This window comes from Colossoma macropomum, unplaced genomic scaffold (assembly GCF_904425465.1).
Source record: "Colossoma macropomum unplaced genomic scaffold, Colossoma_macropomum, whole genome shotgun sequence".
NCBI classification, from domain to species: domain Eukaryota; kingdom Metazoa; phylum Chordata; class Actinopteri; order Characiformes; family Serrasalmidae; genus Colossoma; species Colossoma macropomum.
The window spans coordinates 30,104,954-30,128,157 of NW_023494787.1; the positions used below are offsets into that span (position 1 = coordinate 30,104,954).

Below are 23,204 nucleotides of genomic sequence, written 5' to 3' on the forward strand. Positions count from 1 at the left end.
TTTCCTTTACTTTTACTCTGTTCACAGTCTGTTAATCTGCTACTACACAGTAGTTACATATAACAGTGACAGCACGGCTGTTGTTTTGTCTTGTCAGAGACTCACTGCTGTTATTTGAAAAAAAGGAAAATAATGCTGGCTTTTGTCTCCACACAATGGTGCTATATTTAAGCGGTGTTGAAGTGGAGAACAGGACAGGTGAGATGTGAAGGACTTGACGTGTATTTTGGAAATGAAGGGTTAATTGTCTGATTACATCATCGCATCCAGCGAGAGGAGGAGCGGCCATCTTTTTCCAAGAGCAACAACTTCAGTTCCAGCGACGAAAAAAAAATAAAAAAAGTCCTGTTAGTGTTTCGTTTTGGTTCAGTCATGTCATTCAGTTTGTTTAAAAGCTCATAATCTGGAAACTCGGCGTAAACGGTAAGGCTGCTTCATTTCCTCGTCAGTTTTTTTTTTTTTTCTTGTAGTTTAGTTTGAGAAGCGATGCCGCTGAGAATGAGATATTGTAGTTGCTGCACTGTGTAATGCAAATTGGAGAAGTTGCTGGGTTTGGAGTGTGGCCGGCTGTTCGACCCCTGCTTTTGCTGGTTTCCTATTAGTGTCAGTGACACTTGTTTAACCGGCAGGTCTATTTAGGTGCGACCTTCCCAGTCATGAGAACATGCAGCGCTTCTGATAATGAATGACAATTGGCGAAGAAGTTGAATGGCCGTATGAAGACCACTCACAGCACAGCTCCTCCACCCTTTATTTAATCTTCACTACAGTAATTGTTCATCATTTCTGTTGGTTTAACGGTTTTTCGAGGGGCTCTGTTAGTTGAGTGTTCAGTCTTTTGTGCAGTATGGAACTTTTTGGGGTAATCGAGCCGCAGCGTGCCGCACTATCATTACTTAAAGGGCTCATATCTTCAATTTTCTTGTATTCTGCTCCCGCCGCCCCCCAGAGGTCGAGTTACGATGTGTGATTTTTTAGCACCAAAAATGATTACTATTTATTTTTACGTGAGAATTAAACAGGCTGTTTTTGTTGCTGCTCCATAAAGAGTGCTACATGTGAATGACATATGCACTGACTGGCTGCCTGTGTTGTGCTTCGTTCAAAAAAAATAAAGTCCTTATAACGTCAGTGAGAAGGGGCGGAGCTAAACTGCTTAGGTGGATGTGTTTAAATGCATTGATTTTTGTGACATCACAAAATGACTCCAAAATGGGCTGTTTTACAGCTTAGTTTCTATACATGAGCTGTATTTCCTGGAGATTGAGCGCTACGTCTTGAACCGTGCGGAAAAATAATTATATGATCTTTTTGACATGATTACCAGCATGAATGAAGATAGCTGAACAACCTGCGTGGATAAAGACACACCTAAGCTGATTGATATATTCTGTTGGTTTTTGAAGTGAAAAGAAGTAAATATAACCGTTTCATTTAACATTTTTTCTTTACTTTATATTGGATTAACTTAAAAAATAGAAAAAATAAAATAGTAGCCTAATCATGGCATGAGCAATAGTTTAGACAGTACACTAAGTCAGTAATTAGTAACACCTCTTTTGGCAGCTTACAGATGCTTTTTTTGGCCAGCTAGGAGTCTGTTTTTTAGGAATTTTCACCCACTGTTCCTTGCAGAAACATCTAGTTCTGCAATATTCGTTTGCCATCTTTTATGCACATCATGTTTAAGATCCACTCACAGATTTTCAGTGATCTTTACGTCATTAAGTTAACGTGGCTGTGAGGGCCATTCCAAAGGCTGCAGCTTGTGTTTCTTGAAGTAGTTTATGGAGGATTTGAAGGTTTTGGGTCATTGTCCTGTATAAGGAATGCCAGCCTGTTTTTAGCTTCAGCTTCAATAACTGTGTCATGTTTGCATCCTGAATTTTCTGGTATTTAGTGGAATCCATTCTTCTATTCACCTGTGCAGTGTTTCCTGCACCACTGGCTGAAACACAACTCCAAACCGTTATCCACCCCTATGCAAAGCAGTTGACAAAGGAGTTCTTTTCATCAAATGCTGCTCTTTTTTTTCTTTGGTGATTGTGGCCACAGAGTTACATTTTTACTTCACCAGTTCACAGCACTGTTTTCCCAAAATGCATCTGATTTATTGAGATGTTGTTTTGCATACTTCAGCCAGACTTTTGTGATCAGGTTGCAGGTAAGCATATGTGCCACAGATGTTCAGGAACAGTCTGAAGACATATCCACGCAGATTGTGTTTGTGCAAGAAATGCTGCACAGTAGAGTGGTGCATCACCTCTCCTTTATTAGCTGAAATTACTGTCATATAGGTGTTTTGCTTTGCCTTTCTGGCCAGCATACGAGCAGTTCTATCAGAGCGTTTTCTTGGTATTCCATATCTTGTCTGGACTTCCACAGTGCAGCTTAAATGCCATTTTCCTAATGACATTTTGGAAAGTTAAAAAAGTGCATGCTGGAAGTGCATTTATATCTTTTTTATGCTTTGTAGGCATCAGTAAGCTTCATTTTCAGATCTGCAGAGCTCACCGTAGAGGAACCCGTGGTTGTGGAGTGGTAGCATAAAGTTTGCAAAATCAGAGGATTTATTACAATTCCTAATTTATTACAAGTCCTAATAACAGTTTTGATCTACCTAATGAGGCCTAACAAGTTAATTAAGTTCTGAGCCTTTACAACTGAATGAGTATCCAATGTTTGCATATGCCACAATTTTTTTTTCAACTTTTCAGTTAATAAAATTGAAAGAAACTGTACATTACAGTAAATATATATGTGAATAGCTTATGAGTTAGACAAACAGTGTGATTGCACCACCCAGGTTGTTGGGGCACATGTTGCTGTGGTCAACTTAAATGAGCTTTCATGGTTCATTTGAAAGCCTTTGTACAGTAATAATCTTGTTAAGCACACAGACTCCCATGATGGGAGTTTCTCTTGGAGAGCATAGTGAAGCTTTCTCCATGACCTCAGTGATATGCCTATTGTGCTGGAGGCACAAGGCTTAAACATGACCTGAGTAATTAAACCCAAGAAGTAAGTTGAATAAGAATTTTAAGGTAATTGAAAAAAAAAAGCAAAAAAAATACAAATGAAAAATGCGATCGCTGCCAGAAAGTCAAATTTCACATTTTTTATGATCTTCAAGATACACAACTGTGTATTTCTATGCACCATGATTTTTTTTAAACAATCAGAAGTGTAATATAACATGATTGTTGCAGGACTCTTTGATAGACCACCTTGGACTACACAGAGTGTGATTTCTGTTCCAACTACTGCTTCTTAAGAATTGTAGTGTGGTGTTCTGGTGAGCCACTCAGGTCAAGAACAAGTGTTAAGAGTAATGTTTAAGGGGAGCTTTAAAAGCACGGTGCTGCATGTCTTCTGTCTGTTTATCTGAGGTAGCCTTAGTTTGTCTGCACAGTATCAGTTGTCACTGCAATTTCTCTGAACATATCGCTGTGCCTGCTTGGAGCCTCAATGTCTGCGTATATTTTGTGCTAACATATCAATCTATTGTGCTAAGCAGTATTTCAGTACTTAATTACAAAAATTTAACCTAAACCTAAGTGTGTTTGATATGTGCTTCTTTAGTTTTGCAACATGAACAAAAGTAAATTGCATAGCTGAAAACAGTAATAACACCTAAACCAAAGCCTGAATTTATTCAATTTTTATAGATAATATATATGATATCTCATGCAGTGTCAGAAGCCACATCTTGTTTTTATCAGCAGATATTTGCTTAAAAACAAGATCAGCATTGGACAGAGGTTTAAATTTTACCAGTATGTCCACGGGGTGCAAATTTGAGCTGGCAAGCAGGTAGGACTAACATCAAGAGGCTATAGCTTATACAAGGTAAACACCGTATAAAAGTTCTAGATTTCATACATAAAACTAGCTAAACAAGGTATGCTGAGTTACCGTACTAAAATGTGAAAATAGCTTAAATGTATTCTGTTACGTATTACTGCTGATTACCTGTTAAAAATGTAATTGTAACTTAATCCAAAGGATTACTACATTAAAGTAATCTATTAGGGATGCATCAATACTGAAACTGGTATCGGGTCTCGACCTAATACCATGCTCGTTTACACATACTCAACCTCAAAAAAAGCACCGATACCGTTACCAGCTGATATGATGTGATTTACACCGAGTGTACTCTGCCACGCTAACAAACAAACAACTCAAGCTGACAGTGAACAAGGGCCTGATCACCCAGTAAAGTGTTGCTGACACCATGGCAGTCAGATACAATGTCATAGGTCACTTTAAACATTCCTCCTCAGCTGAATGAGCTGTTGTAGCTCAGTTTCTCAGCGAGTTTGCTCAGTATTTTGGGCACAGTGCATTATTTTGAATGGCACCAGACTCAGTATCGGGGAGTACTGAAAAATATGTTCTCATACTTGTACTAGGTCTGAAAAAAAGGTATCAGTGCATCCCTATATTATAAATGTACATATTGTCATTTTGCGCCGATCATTCTAAAGCTATTGGAGAAAGAAACCATTAGTCCAAAAATGAGACCAACTTAACCTCTCACAAAACTTTTGCTTTCTTTTCACATTTCAGAATTGTAAGTTCATGTTAGCTCAATGCATTAACATCTGGCAAGTTACTGTTAGCCAAAATTTGATTAATTTGAAAGTTTATGGCCACTCAAACTGTAGAATTTTACATAGCAACAAATGAGAGTAAAAGTGTTTATTTCCAGATCAGGTTGCTGCTGTAGAATCAGATGATATGTAAAACCAGGGTATACGCCTGATTCAGATATCTCCAGGTAAACACTGCAGTTCTTAGTTATGCCAATAAAAATTAAACACCTAAATAGAAAACTTTACATATTGAATGAATAAAACACTGTGAACTGAGGAGGAGGATTCTTCATAAATCTCTCCTCTACACAATTCATGTGACATATCCATTAATGAAACGGTGTATTTCGACAAAGACAGTGAGTTCACATGTATGCAGCTTAAATGTAATTCTGCTGGTATTCACCCTATTTTTATAATGCACCTGTAATCTGACTACTGCCTTTTTTCTGTAACAAACAGATTGCAGTTAAGTTTTTTTTTTTTATTGTATCCTGTTATGCCATTGCATGTGGTCCGTTAATACTCATCTCAGTTTAAATGCCAACAGTAAAACACAAAAACAAACATAATTATTAACAGGAAATGCATAGTATAGATAATAATCATGTACTGTTGAGACAAATCAAAGGTAATGAAGTTTTTTGGCACATCTCAGTGTGAACGCAGTGTGTTTTCACACATGCAGTCAACCTGTGCTTTAGCTTTCCATGACAACGCAGTGTCTCTGATGTGGGAGGTTCAAAGGAAAATATTAGCAATATTATAAGCTGTTTACCTTTTTGGCAATCAGCCTGTCACCCCACAAAAATTATCTTTTGTAATTTCAAAAATTTGAAAGTGCAACAATGGATATTACATTATTACATATATTTTACATATTTGATGACATATTTATGGCATTCCAGAAGAGCAGAATGTGTCAGTGATGCTGGGTTACTGTGTTACTCAAAGTGCTACATTTCTCTGTAATGCTAATGCAGGTAGATGTAGTCCTGATTTATACAGTTTATGAATCTTTGTAAGTAGGTTTTGTAATCGGCATTGGCATATATGTACATCCGTGCATCCCTAATAAACATATCTGTTCAAGATTACTTAACAACATGACTATTTTAGGGAAGTATGTGGTAATTTAAGAATGCAGTTTGCACAGTTTGCCTGCATTTAGAGTAATAGGAAAATTGTACATATATTTTTTGCTGAGCTATTGTCTGACATTGTCTGTTCCACTTGCGATGTTATGGAGAAGCAAGCATATGTGCCACAGATGCTCAGGAACAGTCCTCGTTGACACACTCGATGTAGGCCCCACCACAAGGGTCATCAAGCGATAGATTCCTTGCCCTAGCCTCAGGCACACCACACATACATCACATTCAGTTCTTCCGAAATCACCAACCCGCTCATAGGATGTATGATTAGGACTGCTCCCTTCCTGAAAATCAGGACACAAACAAGGAAAACAGCATTTTGATTTTGTCTCCAGTCTCCCCGTTCACAGCCTGGGTTAGAGGACATAGGCCACATAGGCCACAGCTGTGCTTAAGAGAGAGAGAGAGAGCAGGGCTGGAGGTCCCAGTATTTATAGCCAATGTAAAAGCATGTTGAGTCTCTGGTGGTCTGGACTTTGTTTTCTCAGCCTGCTGTGTTGCCTGTTTGACTTGAAGTCGAAGGCTGGGATGCTGTTATTGTTACCTGTTATTATGGGGGTAAACGTTAGCTCTGATCTTTTGCGGTTGAACTGTGCTACATAAAATCTTGCACTCCTCGGCTAGAACGTGAACAAATCAAGCCAGGCATGTTTTTCTATGATCATTGTGGCGATGATGTCACCATTTAAACATCCTTCCTGCTTTCATGCTTCCAGTGAAGTGTTTGGCTCAAATATCAAACGAGCAATGTCTTCTCCTTCCTCGGACCTCTGACATTTGCATTCTAGTGAGATTTTCTGTGCTGATCTTGTACGCCCTGATGCTGCTGAACCAGAATCTTTTTCATTCTTCAGAAGTGAGATCAAATGAAACACAGGGATAAGTAATGAGCAACAGTGACCAGCCAAATCTTTCAGCTTGTCTCATATGGGACGGTGCTTTGCGGGACTGCAAGACAAAGTTGCTTATTAGTGTAGTAGCAAATAGAATATTAGCGTAGGTGTCAACCTCTAAAGACAGGAAAAATTATTTACATATTATTTACAAATATTATATATTTGTTATATTATAAATTAATTGAAACCCATACAGAACACTTCTACCATTTGAAATCAGTAACAGATCATTTTTATTCTGGCCAGTAATGACTTGTTTCTCATGTGTGGTGATATGTGTTGTCATAAATCAGCTTGCCCATGCTTCTACCTGACCACCCCACCACTCACAGTCTGATCTGGTAATTTCTTTGGAAAGTAAGTCTAATAAAACAGAAACTGAGAAACAAATCTTGTTAATTGGCCAACGTTCAACAGGAAACCTGTGTTAGACTAATTCCCATATCGCAGCCTTATATGGCCATATACCTCCAAAAATGCTTGACAAAAGAAAAAAGGTGACTCATATAAGTTGACAATTAGGTATTAGAATATAGCATGAATGTAGTGCTAAATATCACAATTGTAATATGTCTTGCAGTATAGTAGTTCTGGTTCTAAAATTTGATAGGCTGAGCCACATTAGAAGCTTGGGGTATGCATACATATGACATCATACTTCATTTGAATTCTTTATTACTGTGCCAAGTTATTCAAAAGATTGTGCTGTTCAAGCTGTCTGTTGCAAATTATTAATCATATATTCAATTATTATTATTGTTGAATATCAACATATTATGTCATGCCTAACAACTCTGCATAAAGGAAGAAACAAATTTACACCATTTCCCCCTTACCCCAAAATGTGGTCGATCAGCCAAGACTGAAAGTCTGCTTCTTTAGTTCTGCACCAGAGCTAAAAGGCTAATATAGCAAACAAGTAATGGAAATCTGCGTCACCCAAAACTATTTATATAATACCTTCGTGGCTCCGCTGGAAAATAAAGAAGCATGCTTTGGGCACCAAAAGTAATGGCCAAATGTATATAATTTAATGGCCAATCTATGTTTGGCTTAAGCAGAAAATTGTGTAAATTTGATGGTAAACCTGCTAACCATAATAAAATCACTGTAATGCGTGGCCTCAAGTAGCTCATTGCTTTATTGGGTTGACATGACTGAAGATTGGCCTGCATTATTTGATCAACAATGAATGGAGTTATGAAAAGCTTGGGAGGAGGACCATGCCTTAAGCACCTTCTCTTTACAGTCTAACATCCTATAAATTTCCAGAGCGACGTTCCACTGACAAAGTCCGTCTCTTGGATCGCATGTTACAAACAAATGCTGTGAACATCTATAATTTGGTTAAGATCCTCACAGCATTAAAATAAAAGAATTAGTGATTCGTTAGAGGCATACTGACATATGGAAGTCTAATGCAAAATCAGGCTCGTCCAAACTTGCTTTAATGATTGAAGAAAAGATGTATGGGGGTTTCCGTAGTGGGAAAATAGCTAGTTTTGACATGACATTAGTCCGATTGCCATTCTATTAAGCAACTATTGGACCACAGAGAACTGCCTGCTCATAGAACTTATTGTTCTTCCCACATGTGTGTTTTGTGTACAGTATATAAACAGCTTAGATTGCTGTTTACAAGATTGTTTGTCTCTTGATTTTGGTGAAAACATTACATCATCATGACTCATGCCGATTGCCTGCAGAGCTGTAGTAATAAGTAACTGGAATAAGTAATCCGGAATGCTGTCCGTACACGCATTTCCTGTTCCTGAGGTGAAACTGTTGACGATAAAGTTTGAGTAAATCTTTTGTTGATGCTGCAAAACTAAAGCACATGTGTCGTCTTGGGGCAGAGTGTTTGTCTTATAAATCATTACTACACCGCTTCGAAAGCGCTTTCTTAACAAATCACATCCAGCTCTCCAGGACAGACAGGAGGCTATTTCAGGCTGCGGTCGAGCCGCCCCCGTCACTAGCTACCCCCTGCTGAGCTCTGCCCACTAGCCTGAGAGTGCCGCCGAGGAGAAATGGGCGGGGCAGAGGTCATGTACACCCACACCCTCTAGGGAGTTATCTGGCTTTCTGGGAAAGTTGTTAAAAAATGTGGGATCGTTTTTGGGAATGGTTGAGGAATTCCCCTCCCCCCCCCCACCATCTCTCACTCAAGCGAGTCTCACACTGTTGTCTTTGTGCTAACCCCTGATCTTTGCGTTCCCTACACAAACATACACACATCCACGCACACACAGACATGTACACACACACAAAGGGGGGTTTTTGTATTTTCCAGCTGCTTATTCTGGCTTGTCTCTGAGATATATTTAGCCACCCAGCTGACCCCCTGCTGCTTTACTGTGGGTGAGTCAGTCAAGTGTTTGTTGTGGGGAGAATTTCATAGCTGGTAGAAGTGCTGCAGTGCACCCATTACATGTTCCAGCCAAACACACTTCCTATTTGCGTTCTCTGCAATGTGATGACATGCACTGACGTTTATTCCCTCTTTACTGCAGCTTTTTATTGCTTGCATTCACTCAGTACTTTTTCTGGTACTTAGTGAAAGTTGAAAGTTAATAAATACTTTAATTTTGAGAACCGATTTATGTGCAAACTTGAGAACATTATGGACTGTCTGTTACAGTAAAGGCACCTGTGAAGATTAACACAACCAGAAAGTTTTTTCTTCATGCCATTACGCTCGTGAACAAAGAGCGCTTACAGATAGGCCTGTCACAATTACTGCATAATTGAATTGCAGTTATTTGAGATGATTGCAATTATTTGAGATGACTGCAGTCTTTTTCCAAAGTTGTTAGATTTTACAGCCATATTATGCTGCAACAAACAAAATGTGATTTTGGTGCCTTAAGTGGAGGCAAATAAATGTGAAAAAAAGAAAGCAATAAATGTAGTCATTGAGACATCTTGAGTTTTATGAAAACAAAAACTAACTTGGTCCTCTAACCTGTTTACAGGGCAGCACAGAGTAATGTATGTTGATTTGTTAGCTATGTAGCCAATTCTAATGTTTTTTTTTGCATGTATGCTAGCAGAATGAGAGTTTTTTTGTTTATATTTTCACTCTTGCGAAGAACGTATAGCTTTACTACACTCTACACTTAATGTTGTGTAAAAAATTAATTAAGCCAATCATAGCAGTTAACATTTCATGATTGTGACAGCCCTACTTGGAAGCCACATTACACTACTCTTATTTAATTTTTACTCAATGTTAGTTTCTAAAGAGGCATGATTGACCAGGGTCAGAATCTATTCAATGCTATTAGATTTATACATGTCAAGTACACACACACACTGCATTTCAATGCTGTTGCTATAGCAATAATATACATAAAATAAAATACTTACATTTATGAGTGCACACATCGTCTGATATTAAAAAGTGCTCCTTGTCCTTGTGTGGACTGTAGAATGTAGTTCTGAAAGGTGGGCACAGTTTGAAACTGTATTAAACACACCCTACATAGGAACCTGTTTAAACCGAGTGGTTAAAACTATACGTTGCTACCTTGTATATTATTATAAGACCCAAAACTTACAAAGTTGATGAAATATAAAACATAAAATAAATTATAAAACTACTGAAACTTTCATTTTTAAAAATTCCACATTTTGTTTTTACCACTCATTACTAAAACAAATTATAAATGCTATGACTTAGATTAGCCTTTGGCTTAATGTACCTTAGTAGCTCTCGAAAAACATGAACAGAATACTTCTTTCTATTGTGAATGTTTGCTTTCAACATGGTACACTGTTGTAGTTGTGCTGTCGTCCCCAAATACCACTGTTTTTAGCTGTGCTCTTCATATTTTACTTGGCCTATCTAGAGGTACCTATGCAATTTAAAAATGTTTTTAAACTTGAACCCAGCTGTTCAAATAGACCACTGAATTCCTGTCATAATTCTGTAGTTGATTTCATGCCCATATTAGAAACTCTGGGTCTGAACTGGATTTCTCTGTGCAAAAAGACATTTTTCACTGAATGTCACTGGATGCTTGGAATTATGAGGATGTTGAGCTGAAAGAGCTGAAATATGAATTTTGTTAATACTGCTGTGCACTGAATTGATTTCATAAGACAGACAAATGAACAGAATTATCCCAAACAAACCAGCAGGCTTTGTCAAATGTGGTAGTTAAGTTACTTTGGCAGTACTACATTAGATGTAGGTGGTGTTGCCTTAACGGCCTTGTAATCCAGAGAGTCCAGTGACATTCACTGGAAAATGTACGTAGGACAAAACATATCGAGTTTAGAACCTTTTTTGTGTAGCACATTTTTGCCATAGAGAAATACATCTTATATTTGGAGTTGCTAATATGGGCATTAAACTGACCACAGACTAAGGTATGACTTCAGAGATTTAGATATGCTGACTTGCATAAGCTGTTGTTTATTGGAAATGGAGTAAAATTAAATGAATGTTTTAGCTGATGACATGTTAATCCAGTTAATCCATCCATTCAATCATTTATGTCCCTAAGATCTATGCAGCTGTTCTAGTGAAGTAATGTAACTAGTATCATGTGCTGCTGTGTAATTTAAGACAAAGAAGACAAAAACTTTGTATGTTCAAACATACTTGGCCAATGATGCCTGATTCTGATTCTCATTATCACCAGCATCCTCTTCTTGGGGCTCCTCAGGGACATGTGAACTGTTTACACTGTGCACTCGGTCATGCGTGTCACTTCCTGTTCTAGGTGGAGTCAGGATGCATCCTTCGGCAGTGTGCCCTAACAAGCTGAGGCGCGGCAGGCATCGCGCTCTCTCTGCCCAGCCTGAGCTCAGACCTTTTTCTTCCGCTTGGCTGTTGCCAGTGCAATTACGGCCCATTCTGGCGAGCTTTTCTCCTCCAAAATTTCAATCTCGTCGCAATTTGAGGTTTAGAAATTGCGCTTCAGGAAGACGAAGCACAAGTTGTGCGTCATCCAGAGGCACTGATTGCTCAAATCCTACAAGCTCCCACCGTGAACTCTGTTTAAGCGGTGTTGAGTAAGACTAAGGCACAGCGTTTTCCTGCAGCCAAGAAAGCAATCCCTGGCTTAGCTGGCCATGCGGGCCCTGTATATCTGAACAGGTTAAGACATCCATCAGGCCGTTGCTTTAATTTGCAGGAGATAACAGGATCACCGCGCTCACTGGGTCATTTAATCCAACCCTCTGCAGAAAAAATGAATCTGTTTAACTCAGTTAAGCGTGTAGACCTTGCACATCTTGGAAATGAAAAGGCGTTTCATCCATTCGTCATAGAAATCAAAAGCGATAGAAGGTGCTTGTACCAGGGCTGCGGGCCTGCTGGTCTGCTCAGAGCCCACATACACAAAAAGGAATGAGTAATTTATACACTGATATAAACTGCTCAACTGCATTAGCAGGATAATTGTGTGGAAGTGTACTTCAATGAATATTTAAGCCTGCCTTTGCGAGAAGGATGTGTTTCTGCGGGGTCTGGAGCATGGAGGATAATCTCTGATAGTGCAGGGGAGGCTTCCATGGGCTTGTTTTCCATATCTCTTAATGGGCTCTTCAATGGAGAGGCCCTCATCCATAAATATCTGCCCTGCTATTGTTTAGCCCGACTTATCAGTACATGACCAGATTACAGTTTCCATAGCAACCGTGTTTGATCAGAGGCAAACAACTCTTCTATTTTGCCAACCTGTTTTGATGCTAATTTACTTACTACATGAGGGGAAATTTTCAAAACTTCATAGTTGAAGGAAACGTGCCATGATATAATTGAGCTCTGTAGCTTCATAAAGTGCTTATTGCTGTGGCTAGTAATCTATTAATCTTCCCATTTAAAATTCATAAAGAAGAAATGTCTTCAATTGGGACACCTACGCAAAGCACATTCAGGTTTCATGTGAATGGGGCTGTGCAGTCCCACTGTAAAACAAAATCTACATCCGATTCTTTAGGATCATCCTAATTGGTCATAACTTCTTGTTTCACTGGGTATATGAGGTGATGTGCAGGCCAAACACACTTTATCATCCATCAACATGGGGAAAATCAAAGAATACACAAATGAAATGAGTCCAAAGGTTGTTTAACTTTTAAAAACAAGTTTAACAATAGTTTTACACCTGAATGGTGTATTTGACAGCTCTTACAGAGAGAGGGATGGTTCAAGAGGCAAGACTTTCTTCAGTTTCAGGAGTTGCATCCTTTCTTCACATTTCCAAAACTACAAGATGCCACCTCCACACCAACAAACTGATGAATGGTTTATGGGAAGAAAGCATCTGCTTTCCCATAAACATAGGAGCCTGGAATTTGTGGAATATCATTAGGACAGTAGTGGAAACAGATTCCTTGGTCAGATGAGGCAAATGTAGAGCTTTATGGCCGCAAAAACAGAGGTGTGTTTGTAATAATGAAGTTTATGTTGAAAAGAATCTAATCTCCACTGTGAAGTATGATGGTGGATTTGTGATGCCGTGTAGCTGATTTTATTTCTGATGCCCTGGGAATATTGGTACTTGATGGATTTTATCAGATACAAAGAGATTCTATATTAAAATCAGGAAATAGTTGGACCTTTCAGCAAGCACCGTTATCTTGGTAAAGGAATGGTGCACAGTATTAAGTGAAGTGCCAATAAGGATTTTATTTCTTTTAAAAATTTTACCTCACTGAAAAGTTTGAGTTCTTTCATAACAAAGATATTCTTTCATAACCAAAGGTGACAGTTTTGGGGAAAATTGTCTGTGGTACCAGTTAACACACTGGAGGAAGGGTATATAGTTTCAACCTACCGTAGGGAGAGATCCAGCACAAGTATTAAAACATGTATCGTTGTGGTTCAGAAAGCTTATTGTAGTTTCATTCTTTCAAAATTTTGGTAACTACACTGGGCATTACTCATTTTTTACAACTTCTAGAATCAAGCCACTAAAAAGCTCATATTTAATCTGTTGCAGAGTCACCATGACCTAGTGAGCTTTGACAGCAGTATCAAAAGACAGGATCTCCTTCTGTGGTTCTTCTGTGACAGGTAAGGTTCCACTCTTCTTGGATAGACTACAGATTAAGGTAATTCAAAGCAGAGCTATGGCAGAGTCCCTTTTTATCTGTTTTGCGCATCTCTACAATATTACACTGCAAAGTTAGGATGTGTCAGAGGTAATGAATTCTTCCCTAACAATATTTTCCATTTTCTTTTAAATCCTATCTAACAAGAATACCAGTCCTCTATTGAGATAATTGTAAAAGCACTCCTAGTCAGTGTACCAACAATGACATGCACTGGATATTAGGCTACAGAGTTCTGAATATGATACTTCCTTTCAAATACTGATGGTAACTCACTCCACCAGAGGGCTGTGGAGGGCTATAACGCCATCTGCTGATCTTCATACGCTTTTCCTCTAGTGTTTAAAGCAACTGTGGTGTGAGTCCGGTTTTAGGACTGTTTCAGGTCTAGGAGATGGACAGAATACTGCGTTTCAAATGCGTCTTTAAGCTGGAGTGTCCAGTAGTTAGACTCCTTCTGCTGCTCTGTATCTAGATTAGCAGCATTTGTGTCTGTATTTTTTAATGTAAAGCTAAATACTCCCACACCACTACTGCATGCGTGAGCCCTTCTGCTAACTCTGCCACTTTTAGGCAGCTGTGGGGTGCATAGCTTTAAAGGTTTGCGGCCCACAGGGATCTGCCCCTCATTTTCCCACCACCCGCCTTGCTAAGCACCAGGCCCCAGAGAGAGGTTAATGATGACGAGAAGGAGGTGGGTGTTATTTGGGATACCCCTGTGTGAAAAAATAACAGGACGAAATAGCCTAATTTTATTCAGCTGTATTCAATTACTGGCTTTTTCTTAGGAAAAAGACTAACATCAGTCTCTAAATCTAACATCAGTCGTTTTCTTAGTTTGCAGATGATGAAATGGTAAGATCATTGGCATCTGCTTAAGTAACTGATCTGCTTTAAACTCCATTTAAATGTTATATATAATGCATAAGGCTGAATGAAGAGTGTTTGTAATCTCTTACATCAGTCCAATCCATCTTCCAAAGCCCAATCTTGCTAGTTCCTGTGTTGAAAAAGAGACTCAGAGAGAGATAAACAACATTATCTTTGAGCTATTCGGTGTGCTACCAAGGCAGACATATATCTTGGTCAGAGCCCTGGATAAGCACGGTTACGGTTGTGCCAAAGTCTAGTCGCTCTGTCTTTAGCTTGGCAAGAAAGAGTGATCTAGCCAAATGAGGCATTAATTCTGACAGGAGCACACTACACCCATTGGTCCAACTCCCACCAGCAAGTCTGTCTCATCCTGTCAGAAGCCCTCTTTGATTTCTAGCCTTTTAATCTATGAAGGTGAGAAGCAGCTTCTGTTTCAGAGCAGACGTCAAGCTGGATATATTCCTCATCTGAGTTCAGTTACACCATAAGCCTAGGTGGCCAAAAGAGGCCATCTTCAGTTGCACCATCTGAGTAGAAATACAGACTGGGATTCTCATCCAGTTTGGGTTCTTAGTAAGTGGTTTCAGAGTTATGTTGTTGCTGGCAGCCTATGGAATTCGTCTTGCTGCCTCGGAGAGCCGGGACATTGCCTGTATCAATTAGTTGGTTTAGGTCTGAAACCTCATTATTTTGTGCTCTGTGTCAAGGAAGGTTTGAATGATTCACTGGTAATGAATGTGTTGGTTGTGGCTTGTTGGAAAACCACATAACCTTTGTTGATATTTTTCAGAAACTGAGCTCAGAGATCATCAATTCATGAAATAAATTTTCTGAAAAAAGAAGTTAGTGTTGTGCTGAGTGACTTGTGTTTGGTTTCTTTTCAAATTGTAATTTCCTGGCACGCTTCTATCAAAAATTTTGATGACAAAATGTGAATTTGACACTTCCTTCAAAGGAACATTTAGCCAGTGGAAATAGAAATAGGCTTCCTTGTCAAATGAAGGTTAAATAAATACAATACAGTATCATTGCAACTTCGCAACAACTCATTAACTCTGGTCGATCACTGAGCCAAAGCGGAATGGCAGCGTTCTTTCTTTGTGTTTGCGCACCAAGCAGTTACTAAGCAACTTATTACATTAAAGCATTTGCCATCACAAGTTTCATTTTTAAAGGTTCTTCCAAGTACAATTGAACTATAATGAGAAGTTAATTAATAGGTATTAATAGGTTAGGTTACTGTGAGACGTATAAATCCTTCATCTCAGTTGCTTTGGATGAAGGTCTATATTAGCCATAGTTGTGCAATAGGAGAGAGACCTGCATGCATCGGAATTGCAGAGCAAATTGGGGAAAATTTTAAGAACGATATGTCATAACATTTGCATAAGACATATGCAAATGTTATTTTAATTTTACTATATCATCTTCCACTACCTTTAGTACACACAGATACCACCTGGGTGGAGTCCTTCAGTCAATGTTTGCAGACTTCCTTTTTTTTCTTTTCCTTTTTTTTGGCACCACATGTACATTACTTCTCTATTTCAGATTAGATAGGCTAGTTAAGAGGACAGTCCAAAGGCGCCAACATGGATCAAAAGACCCTCTGTTGTTCAAACTGGTTCCCATATGATCCATATTTTCCACTTGAAGTGAATGAAATGAATAAGAGTGACTAGTGAATCTGTGATTAACGGATTCTTATGTTTTGTACAGGATTCAGAATCGCAGATCATTTAGATTACATTGCATCTGTACGGTTGGCATAAAGCTTCTTCCAGACAAATACCCTTTATTTCTTGGACAGGAGCCATATAAAGGTGCATCAAGCATGTAGGTCTATATACTGTATGTAGTTCTAGATGGGAAGAGAATGTTTTGTGATAGATACATGCTTGTATTATATTGCTCAGTATCAGTAATGTAAAAAAGTAATGTTAAAGTGTGGTAAAGGGCACAACGACTAATTAGCATTCTTTCATTCATTCCTTCATTCATTCACAGAACAAGTAGGCATGTCTTTAATACATGTTCATAACAAACGCAGTATGTTTGTGATCAAGCCCAATTTGCTCTTGGCCACTCCACCCAAGATTGTTAATGGTGGTAATGATTCCAAAACAATGCAGTCTTTTTGCTTCTCTTTTCCAGACCACTCTCTGAGGTTCCCACAATTTGCTGGCTCCACCCCCTCCTTGTTTCCAGGGAGACCCTTGCTCCTCCCCCCCTCGAAGGAGACATGGAGCCTCAAGGGAGTCTGGGAGCAGAGGGGGAACAGGGGGTTCTGGTTCCGAGCCCCAGGAGTGAAGCTGTGACTCATGACATGGAGGAGCTGTCCTTGCAGCCTAGTCAGAGTCTTCCACCCATCAGGGAGCGCAAGAACGGTGAGCAAATTCGCAAAGGCAGCGTAACTTCTACACAAGCACACCGCTCTACCTCCTACTTCCTCATCATCTGTTAAGCGCCAGCCCTGTTTTGACACTGATAAAATAAGCCCCTCCAGACAGCTGAGAAATTTGTTTGTGGAGAGAGAAGTGGGGGAATTACACTGGAATTGCGTGCAGACGCCAACATATAATCATGGCTTAAACAGCCCCTTTAACTCTTGTCCAGAGGTTTCTTGGCTCACTTCTGGGTGCATGACTGGTAAACTAATATGATATATCTCCATGTCAACCTCAATCGCCAGATCCCTCCGATATCGAAGGGTCTCAGACCTGTGCTCAGTGATGCTGATCCTTGTCACTGCTTTGACTTCCCTGGCGCTGAAAAGTTTCACTGCGTTCTTGAGACCTCTGGTCACTGTGACTTCATGTTCCCTCGGTCACCTCCGTGGCTGTTTTCGCTCGGTTCTCACAATCGTGGCCAAAGCTCCAGGCTGGAAATGTTTTACTGGCATGTGAACTGTAATGAAAGGGCACAGAGGGGCTGGTCCAGCGGGCAGGCTGGCACTGAACCGCGCTTCATTAGCCATTGACATTTTCACATACAGTTGGTCCCTGGGATCCACCAATGCAGTGGGTGTTATTCTCCCAGTGGCCATCACTCCCCAAGAGAGGACCACTTGAGGAGTGAATGTCAGTGTATGCTCAAGACTGCAGGGTAATTTGTTGCACAGAGTTCAGCTCCCCCCAGTCACCACTCAGCTCCCTTATTATTCAGCTACCCCCAGGCCCAGCCCAACCCAGCCCTGCTCCCTAGAAGTACAATTGAAACCATGACTCACTGAGTTTGTTATCTCAAAAATGAAAGAAGAATGTCTTTATTTGTTTTCGCTGGTTCATGTCTAACAAATCATTACTGAAAAGGCTTGACCTCTGGCACTCCCAAAATAAAGGGTTCCAAATAACATGGGGTATCATAATATTCACACGGTACACAGGCCTTGAGATGATATTGCTGGGGTATGTCAGCTTTGACATTGTGAGAGATTTTGTACAACTGGAATGAATTTGATTGAACTTAAACTGTCCTTGTATAAATGTGTAGCATGAAAGTTCATGCCACCAATTTGACATATTAAGAGCCCTCTGCTGTTGGCATGGCATGTTAGTACAGTTCTCCTCAAAGCTTACTGCAGCATACACTCTCTTTGTGATTGATTCTTCATTGTCTAGAGACATATCGATCACAATCTGCAAGAGCATCAAGCTGTGAGCTGCAATAACATCCCACTGTCTTTGGCTAGTGTCCATGCATCACTTGGCTATCAGGAAGGCTCTGTCCAACCTTCCTCCAAAAGTGTTTTCTCTGTGCGTATACCTCATAGACTCTCACATGGTTTTCCAACACTCTTACACTTTTCCATGAATAGGTACAGATAGACTGAAATGTGATCTATATTTGAATTGTATGTGTTTGAAACCCCAGGGAACCTGTTCTTTCTAATTAGGTTAATCTTTCTCTTTTGGGCACACAATGCACATGTACATTGTCCAATAAATAGTCAAAATTCTACCCTTTCAGTGTAAACTGGGTCCTAGTCCTAATTTTGGGTAATGCTTGCATAAGATGTACCCTCACGAATCACAGGCTGATGAGGCTTGTCCCACCCACACAACTTTAGCAAAACCGTGTTCCTCCACAATCTGTCTTTGTTAGAGTCAATCTTAGCGCGCAAAAGCTAAAGAAAGCGTGAAAGCTAACAACCGAGCAAATGCCAACAACATAGTAAGGGAAGCCAGCTCATTTGTCTGTCTGTCTGCCTTACCTTTTTTAAGACCCTGCCACAAAAAGGTGGATAATGTTGTTAGTCACAGGATGCAGCACCACTTGCATATGTAGTGCTTGTTTTGCTCATTTCTTTATGCTCGCACTGTGTTTAGTTCTGCTTCAGTGGCGTAGCAGGCTGGGAAGTGTTGGATTGAGGTATGTCAGTTATCCATGCTCATTAGAAGATTAGGACTATGCCCAGACAGATAGGCCTGCTAAGCAGTTTTAAGTAGTGTTTTATTATATTTGTATTTTTTTTATCTGATAAACTTTGATGGATTTAATATACCACTAAATTTTATTATCATAATATTTTGAATAGTTTACCCTGTGTTCCCTGGGAATTTAAGTCCAAAGGGCTTTATAGGTCTGGAGTCAAGGATGCAGACATTGCTGCCTAAACTTGTCAGCACTGACTCATTATCAGGGTACCAAAGAGTGGTCAGTAACTGGCTGGAAATTTCAGCCATTCACCCTTTATCACCCTCCAGTGTTTTACTCTCTGCATGCTGTCTGATTTTTTGAGGTTTTCTTGATTGCCCTTGTGAAAGGTCTTGTTTTGTTTGGCCTCTGTCAGTGTCACCCAGAAATGTTTCCCCTAGGAAAATCCAAAATGTGTTGCATAAGTGGCATGTAGAAATTATTCCAGTACATTTTTTACTTTCTGCTTTTTTTGGAACAACTATCTGTCCAAATGACTGAAAATATTAAAGCATTAAAGTATTTGTTTTCCCTTGCAGCAGTTATGAAAACAGCAACAAGGCAGCTGAAACTTTCAGGCATTTTCAAACCTGAAAGCCTGGACTAAGGTCCTAACCAAGGTTCATATTTTTGTTATGCTGTATACATTTAATCCGGTTCTTGTTTCACATTGAAGTTTAGCAAGCGTGCTAAAGAACTTTGCATGACACACCTGTGTCCTGTCGTCATCACATACGTGAGCTGCATCTCCCTGCACTTGACATTGATTGGTTTGTAGAGGTGTGTGCGTTTGACGTCAGCATGTTGTCAAATATCCTCTCTCTCTCGTTGTCTCAGAAAATAAAGTAGATGTTTGGGCATTTTTATGTTTTATATTTATATTTTTATGTTTTATATTTATATATATATATATTTTTTCAAATTGACCTTTTCGTTGGACAAAATTACCGTTACAATTTAATATTTTGTCTCATCCTCTCCCCGTGTGCTAATGACGCTCGTTTTACTTCTCTCCCGGTTCTTTTTGTTCTTTCATTGTTTATATGGGTGACAGTAGCCTGCCTTAACTTACTGTCATTGGTCCAAAAGTCCAAACCATCCAAAAAAGTGTTTTCGCACTGCAAACAAAGCAAACCATGGTTCAGCTTGATTCAGAACAAGACCACCTCTTTTGGTCGGACCAAATTTTCAGACCAAACTGTAAAGTCTGAAGGTGTGTGTAAAAGTACCCTTAATGGTGATAGGAGATTTTTTAACTTTGAAAATTGTACATTGAATTCGAAACATGACCTGTCCAGGGTGTTTCCTGCCTTCTGCCCAGTGACCACTGGAATAGGCTCCAGCACCCCTGAGACCCAGGAGGACAAGTGGCTTAGAGATTTGAAACATTTGAAATTCCAATAAAGCCAAAGCAGCCAGGGCTAGTGTCTGTTTCCACCTCCACACAGTGACAGGGATAAACACTGCTGTCCCATGTGGCGCTGCGTGTTTGTTTTTATCATTTTTGCTCAGTGACATGTTTGGACGGAGCGAGCTCTTACGGTTCGTTTTCTCAGGATGTGCTGGAACCCGTACAGAAAATACATTAACGTGGAAAAAAAGAAAGTGGAACTTGGCCGTTCTGCTTTCTGGCTCGCCTATTTCGCATCAAGTTTCTCAGTATTGAAGTTTAGTCGTGTGTCCGCGGTTTCCCTTTGAGGACAGCGGAGCGTTAACGGGGTTAACAGACTCGGCTCGTGTGGCCCCGCCCCCTGCCGATGATGGGCTGAGCCGCGGCACAGAGAGCAGAACTGAGAGAAAGCGCGTGCGTGTGTGTGCGCGCGAGCGAAAGAGAAAGAGAAAAAAGCTCGGCTTGTACTGACTCGCCGCTCCTGACAGACCGCAGCGCTCGGTAACGCTCCTCTCGCCGCTCCATGGGACTGCAGACCCGGCCACTGTCGGCCCCCTCTCTCGGCTCCATGGCCTGCCTCGAGGTTGAAGCTCCAGCCGTCTGCAGGGGTAAATTCCCACCTACCGCGGTTTTTGCTCTGCTTTTGGCTAAACCCGCTCTGCACTTTCAGGCTAATTTTAACCAAATTTAGCTAGCAGAGTGGTGGTTTGTGTCGACGTACCTGTGATAATCGAGGAGCTGTGTAAATGAAAATAAGAATATGTTTTAAAAAGCTTTTGGAGCCGACCAAAGAATAGTTCAGATTATTTTCTTGTGTGTGAAGCCAATCAAAAGAGTGTCGTCTTAGAGAGGTGATGATGATATTGATGATAATGATGATGGACATTCCTGTAATGGTTTCCTGAAGAGTTCTGTCGTGTACTATTTCTGTATAGCTATAGATATATTAGATCAGATAGCCTGTACTATAACAGGCAAGTAATCTTGAGATAGGAATTCAAGTTCACATATATGTAAACTTAAACTCGTATGTTATCTCAAGATTTGATGAGTTACATGGCTGTTTATTTTCCTGCATGTGTGGCATTCATCTTCTGAGCTTTGGGCAGTTTTTCCACTGCCATGTTTTTCCATGTTTCAAGAGTTGTACATTCAAGCACTTTAGGGTTGTTTTTGGAGTCTGGTTCTCTGTTGAAGTATAGCATGGTGTGAAGTACCTAACTCTAAAGTATGAGCTATTGGTTGTTGGGACGCTGCCCATCACTGATATCATCCATCAACCAAAGTGTATTTCCATTTATCAGGTTTCCAACCTCACATCCATAAATTAGTCTTCAGGCTCTACACATTGTTTAAGACCCTAAGGCCTGTTCTTCTGTAAGCACTTGTGCAGATACAGTAATCTCAAGAGCAGGGGATATTTATTTTCTAGAGGTAATATCAACATAGTGTAGTGCAAAGTCAGTCTGTTACTTAAACATACTGAATTTTGTCAGAGTGAAAAGGGCTCAATAGCCATAACAAAGCCAGTTGGCTTTATTTATGTGCTGAACGGCCAGTACTCCAGCCTCTCGTTTCGTGAGCGGTTGAGTCAAGAGGAACAGGAATGAGGATTTTAGATCGGATCAGGCCTCCGAGTCTTAGCGAGGCAAGAGGAACTGAATACTTTTTCTTTATTCTAGAGTCGGAGTGTGTGGCTGAGCCAGCTTGCATCACATGGGTCAGCCAGGGTTCACGCGAAACCACGTCATCATCAGCACTGACATCAGCCTCATAAACGTTAGCTGGACCCCTAGTGGTGCACGTACCTAACACACTGATGTTCACACAGGGCTGCGGTATTACTCCACACATCTGGAGGACATGTGGTCAGCGTCATTTCATTTGGTGCACAAAGCCAGTCGTTTGTGGCATAAGTCTGGATTTTTAATGGGTATCTGCTTTGATATTGCAACCAAATGAATGCAGGCCTCCTTCGATCTTCTTCTTAGACCCATGTAGCCCCTGGCACATGTCATAAAAGAAAACATGGACAGGCACAGAGTGTTCTGATCTGAACCTTGTTTTAGGAGAGGATGGTGGGGGGGTGATCCAGGAACAATCCCCCATGCTACAACCTCCTTGTCCAGCAAGCCTACAGGGAGCGTGAGTCCACGCTAATCCCAGCCCCCCTGTGCCGCCCCCGGACAGTGCCGTTTCCCAGGCCTCGTTCTCACAGCATTTGGGTTTATTTTCGCCAGGATGAGTCACAGCCCCACTCAGACGTAGTGGAAGTTCTCTTGGGACCACAGCAGGCTAGGGTGTGCTAGCCCCTTCTCTGCAGACCATTCAGAGTAAGACTGAACCCTGTGAAGGCTTGCAGGTGTGTGTGGACAATAGGGCTTGGTGATATAGTCTTGTGACAATATCTTTTTACATATTCAGTTTTGATAATTATGTGCATTTCTAATGATTAGTTTTAGGTCTGAATGGTAATTTGAACCTTGAAGAAAGCAAAAGGCACATTCTAGTGTAATATACAAAATAATCAAGGTAGAACATAAAATGAGTGATTTCAACACTTAAACCAACTTGCTAGCTAGCTAACTCGGCTTACTGTCTCGCTGGTTTGTGCTAATATTAATGAGAGGCATGCCTTTTTCTCTCACCCTGTGAGGCGTGGCGAGAATGAGACAAGACAGATGATAGATACATACATATATATATATATATATATGCGTGTGTGTGTGTATAAATAATATTATATTTCCCTTCAGAGGGTGTTTGATTTTTGGAACCAGTCAACATCAACAAAAACATAACACCCATT

At 40.2% G+C, this 23,204-nt stretch overlaps 1 protein-coding gene across 4 annotated transcripts in view; it reads left to right on the top strand.

Annotated features, from left to right (window-relative positions):
- The first annotated feature begins 250 nt into the window (after positions 1–250).
- mrtfbb (myocardin related transcription factor Bb) overlaps positions 251–23,204 on the top strand; it is a 42,327-nt gene continuing 19,373 nt past the window's right edge. For 2 of the 4 annotated variants that reach the window (XM_036566817.1, XM_036566819.1), the window contains exons 1-3: positions 251–423; positions 13,605–13,678; positions 16,744–16,976. In XM_036566817.1, the coding sequence (XP_036422710.1) occupies positions 16,832–16,976 (145 nt within the window). In that variant the 5' untranslated portion in view covers positions 251–423; positions 13,605–13,678; positions 16,744–16,831. Of the gene's footprint in view, positions 424–13,604; positions 13,679–16,743; positions 16,977–20,840; positions 21,004–21,056; positions 22,758–23,204 lie in introns of those variants that run through there. The other 2 variants (XM_036566818.1, XM_036566821.1) reach the window with 2 other exon arrangements.